At 47.1% G+C, this 5,206-nt stretch overlaps 1 protein-coding gene across 1 annotated transcript; it reads left to right on the top strand.

Moving 5' to 3' along the window:
• The first annotated feature begins 496 nt into the window (after positions 1-496).
• LOC146594218 (rho guanine nucleotide exchange factor 4-like) lies at positions 497-4,912 on the top strand. The gene is made up of 3 exons (XM_085307954.1): positions 497-803; positions 1,487-1,564; positions 3,238-4,912. Exons 1-3 carry the CDS (start codon positions 536-538, stop codon positions 3,393-3,395), a joined length of 504 nt encoding a protein of 167 aa, XP_085164080.1. The 5' UTR covers positions 497-535; the 3' UTR covers positions 3,396-4,912.
• Positions 4,913-5,206: the final 294 nt, after the last annotated feature.

Below are 5,206 nucleotides of genomic sequence, written 5' to 3'. Positions count from 1 at the left end.
GGTCCCCTACTTCTACACCCCCTCTCCCTCTACCCCCCCCCTCCTCCTCTATCTGGAGTGAGACAAACTAAGATGTGAAATCCTCACCGTATTTTATCACTGCTGTCAAATTTACTTTTCATTGACAACACAAAAAGTAAAAGCCAACTGGAACGTTTTAGCTTTCAAATGTGGCCTGCAGGACTCAAAGTCTACTTTCTGATACTGGTTTAATCTGGTGCAACAGAATAGGCCTGAGTTAAGATCTAGGAGCAAATCCAGTACAAACGTTCCTTCATATTGCCAGAGGTTTTCAATGTCTGCTGAAGCTGGCCACCAATCCTGACCCAGCAGACAAAACTGCACAAGTCCCTGCCAACGCTATCAAAAAGAAACTTTTAAACTCTAATTCCATCACTTCACTTCAAACCCTGTATCAAGTTTTCTTACAGGACTTTTTTTAATGACCACTGAAAGATGATTAAAAATGCCATCATATTAAAGAAGAAAAGGCGCGCCCTAAGGAAGGCAGCGGACAGGAAGCAGCAGAATCAGTATGACGATGTGGTTTCTCTTACAGGATCTTCTGCGCCGGGACATCCTCTATTATAAAAGTCGGATCAACATGGATGATATGGAAATACTGGATGTAGAGGATGGGAAGGACAAGGACTTCAACATCAGCGTGAAAAACGCATTTAAGCTGCACTGCCGCGACACTGAGGAAGTCCACCTATTCTGTGCAAAAAAGCCTGAGCAGAAACAGCGCTGGCTGAAGGCATTTGAGAGCGAAAGGAGACAGGTTCAGCTTGACCAGGAGACCGGTACGGCAAGAGCAATGCAGCACTTTTACTTACTTACTTGCTTGCTTTAGACACCAGCCAAAGCGTAAAGGGAAAGGCAACACACACTGCAGTCCCTCTCTGGGCTGCACACTCGCGCATTCTGAATGAAGAGTTAAAAAAAAAAAAAAAAAATACCCCAAAGCCCAGGGAGCAGCCACTGCAGTAATGCTCCCGGCCGCCTGCTGCATCGTTAATGACTTCAAGCAGGTCTGCCGAAACAGTCAGTACCTTACATGCAGCTGGAATTACTTTGGAATACAGAGCAAGAGCTCAGCTTGGCAGTGTCTATGCAGAACAGGTTCAGGCAGGGGTTCTCCCTTCCTGACAAGGCTTTCCTTCTTTTGTCTAAATACTGCTCAATTCGGACAAGTGGGCAGATGAGCTTTGCACCACAGTGGGTCTGGGCTGGCTGAAGTGTGGAGCCTGGGGGGTTGGGGGTGGGGGGGAACAGGAACGCTTGCGTGAGAGGGGGGAGCGCTGCGCAGCAGCACCGGTGCGGGTGAGCAGTACGTGCCCCTTCGCAGCGCCACAAGTAATTCAGGCGCCTTCCTCCCGCCCCAGCATGTTCCAGCCCCCGTGTTTCTCCTGCTCTCCGTGCCCCTGCGTTCCCCGGAGGTACAGAAAAGTGACCTGCCGCTGACAGACTCTATTTTATCTTCAAGGTTTTTCAATCACAGAGGTGCAGAAAAAGCAGGCAATGCTGAATGCCAGCAAGCAGCACCACACCGGGAAGCCTAAGGGTGAGTCATTCCCGCACGGATCTGGGCTGCGACTATGGGGCGGGCAGCAGCGGTGGAAATGGAGTTTTCTGTTCCACATGGCTGGTGGCTGAACTACTCCAGCTTCCTTTCAGGGCTTTGTTGTTTTTCTCTAAGCCTTAATTTGGTGAGCAACTGCTGCTTGCAGTGTTATGATGAGCTTCATTCCAGGTTTTCATGGTCAGATTAAAAAAAATGGAAAGCAGGAGAGAGGATGGCAAAACAGATGAGCTACTTGGACTGAAGTAATCATTCCCAGAAAACAGCGCTATAGAAAGTTAAAATAATCTGGCCAAAGACAAGGAGCAGCAAATACAAACCATCTTAAGCTTATCAGCACACTCCATCTGAGAGAGTGAAGGCATCTAAAGATTCGTATTCAGTAGCTAAGATATACCCAATATGTAGCCATCTCTATTTTTAAATAAGGAAAATTAAAATTTGGAAAAATTCTAAAAACCTACAGAGAGATTAAAGCGTTAGTCACTTGCTCTTTCTAATAACTGGCAAATAAATATTGTCATACAGTCACTATCTTGCTAATGTCTTCTATACGCATATGCTTTTCACCTAAGAACTAAACAAACACCTAAGAACTAAACAAAAAGAAAATCTGTAACTATAAGCCATAAAGTTATATTAGCTCTAGCTGGTAAATACCTCTCTTGATGGGAGATGTGGCTGCTAAAGCCATCTCCTATATATCAAATATAAATTGAACTAAGGATTCACAGCATTAAGACTGGAAACTGTGTCATAAAGAATTATTTTATCCAGGAATCAGAAAAGTGGTTGAGTGCACCATTTTTTTTTTTTTTTGAGTATTGTCTCTAAGCCTAGCCATTGTGTTATTGTTAACCTAGTCTTCTGGTTCAGTTTAATTTTTCTTCTTCTTTTTGCTTGTAAGGATTTTCATGTGCCTTTTCTCAGAATAAGCCTTATTTTAATTTATGGGAATAGTTTTGATCAAATGGCCTTCACAAACTCTTGGATAGGCAGATGGTGAGCTCACATGAAATAATTTGCAGCACAGTTCCTGGTAGCTTCAGAGCCAGTCAGGAAACTAACTACAGGTGACCTGCTTTGCACCTAAGCGTTGAGTGCTCTGCCAGAAACCACAGCTAACTACAGGCAGCTGCCGCTATTCAGAGACTAGTTCACGTATCGCCCTAGAAGCCAGGCTGTCCAAGCAATCTGTCACTCCCATGCGAGAGACGAGACTGAAAAGAGTGAGTCTGAGTGACCCACACGATGCAGAGGGTTATAAAGGCCGCTACAGCAGGGCCTAGTCCTGCCTGCGCAGCTGTGCTACACTTGACCTGCTGGAGACACCACAGGAATAGTTACAGCTTTGGTGAAATCTCATGTGCAGATAGCGTGCTCATCCTCAGCGCTGTTAGAACGTTTTTGTGAGCAGTAAGGATGATTTAGTGGCAGTGACGAGAAAGGAAGGTTCCCGTGCCTCATGCCTGCAGCAGCGCAACTGAGGATTCCTCCTAGCCCCTTCTGTGACACACAGGAGCTGTGTTACAGGTAGTACTGAGACACCCCCAGTTCAGCACGCTGGCTCTACAGACTAACTCCCCTGCAGGACTGGGCAGGGCGCAGGGAACTGTGCTGAACTGATGTGCTTCCCCCTCTCCTTGTCATCGCAGCTGTCACCCGGCCGTACTACGACTTCCTGATGCGTCAGAAGCACCCCACGCTGCCTACCACTCTCCCTCAGCAGCAAGTCTTCATGCTGGCAGAGCCCAAGCGCAAGCCCTCGAACTTCTGGCAGAACATCAGCAGGCTGACACCCTTCCGGAAGTGAGGGCAGCCCCATGCTTGTGCCTGAATCCCACCCGCGAAAGCACTTTACCCGTCAGTCCTGGGAGATGGAGCCCACTTCTTCCACTCCTTTGTTTGCAGAGGATGGCCCATGTGCTCCTTCCTTCCCTATTTATTTTGCAGACCCGACTGAACGCACTGGCTCTGAAGTGGGACACGGTGCGTGTGCACATGCACACGTGTGTGTGTTTGTGCCAGTCCAACCCAGCCAGCCCTGCACAGCACCCAGGAGGCAAACTTCCAGGAAAAGCTCACAGGAGCCTGAAGTGTTTCATCTGCAAAGATTTTGCTTGTCAGTTGTATTTTGAATCATTCCTTCCAGCTGTGACCACTACTGCTGTCTGGCAGCTGCCAGAGAGGGGACAGCAGCTGATACAGCCACCAGCTCAGTGTCCACTGACACGTTCAGAACAACCCCTCGGTGTTGCTGACGTTACACACCTTAGGGGTGGGGACAGACCCTTCCGTTCTCCTCTCATCCCTCTTTCCCGCATTTCTCATCAAGGACGTGATCCTACACCCTAACCGATCAGTTAGCCTTTGCTGGCACTCAGACAAGACAACAGTGAGTACTGCACTGTGACCCTTTCCTTTCCTTTAGTTCAACACACAGATGAACTAAACAGTATGTTAATGGTGCCAATCAACCTACAGCATGAGTAAAGTTCAAGAATCTCCCTAGTGGGGGTTGACTTACTTATTTAAGTTAGAGAAAAATGTGCCTAAATTAATACCATACTCAATTCCATAGATTCTCTTCTGTCCATCATTCTGCCATATTTCCTGGCCAATGAAAATGCTCATTGTTTGTAATGATGTGTTTGTTTATTTATGGTAAAACACAGAACTGTGTATTTTGTAAGTCTGTAATTGGTCTTGTCAGATGTTGTTAACTTGATGCCTGTTTTGTCTGTTTTTCTTTTGTTTGATTTGTTTTTAAAAAACAAGAAGGTCAATATTTGCAAACCTAGCTCCCAAAAGTCAGGGTCTGCAGTTCAGCTCTGAAAAAGCTAACAACAACAGCTTGATTGTTATGCAAACTCCTACAGCTTGAAGTTCATGGAATATTAGTACAGGTTTTTGACACCTATAAAACAATCTTAAGGCCATTTGTAAAAGGCTGAAATCTGGCATTAAGAGCCTCACTTTAGGTACCCAGGTTTCAAAACTATGGCCAAAATTCACTTAAATCTGTTAGCAAAAGGAAAGATTTGCCTTACCATAGCGAGTTAGAAGCCATACTGACTGAATTCCCTAGCTTAGGAGACATCCTGTGGCAGCAGAAGGAACCCGCCCGCTCGTTCCAGCCTGAGGCTCCTGCGAGCGCACGCTGACCGCCTGCAGTGCTCAAGCATCCAGCGTGCGTTGCTGCTGTAGCTGGCCCAAGTCTGGTCCTCCAGGATACCTGAATTCAGTAGCATGTACAAAGTCATTCTTGCACTGTATCTCCCCTCAGACCAGGGGCTACATTTAATTTCATAAAGAAACTTGTGAAAGTGACTCTCAGTCTGTGTTTGTGTCTGACCTGTCTACCCGTGTACACTGTTGTTTCTCCTCAAAGTCAGAGCAGAGGTTTTGCTCTTGCAGCTCCAAGTGAGCATGAATGAGTGGAGGCCGTGCTAGAAGGCTGCGCTCCCAGCACAGTCATCCTGCGGAGGGCAGGCTGCTCGGTGCCGACAGGGCACCGGAGATGTGCCCGTCCCGCAAAACACCAGTCAGGGCTGCTGTGCCACCTCCTTTCCCCCTCCCACCAAATTCCTGTTAGCATGGATACCTGTCAAGGGTCTTACGCCA

This window comes from Rhea americana, unplaced genomic scaffold (genome assembly GCF_003343005.1).
Source record: "Rhea americana isolate MKP2758 unplaced genomic scaffold, rheAme1 scaffold_269, whole genome shotgun sequence".
Classification (NCBI taxonomy): domain Eukaryota; kingdom Metazoa; phylum Chordata; class Aves; order Rheiformes; family Rheidae; genus Rhea; species Rhea americana.
The sequence above is the reverse complement of the archived record's forward strand: the minus strand, read 5'-3'. Positions and strand labels throughout refer to the sequence as shown.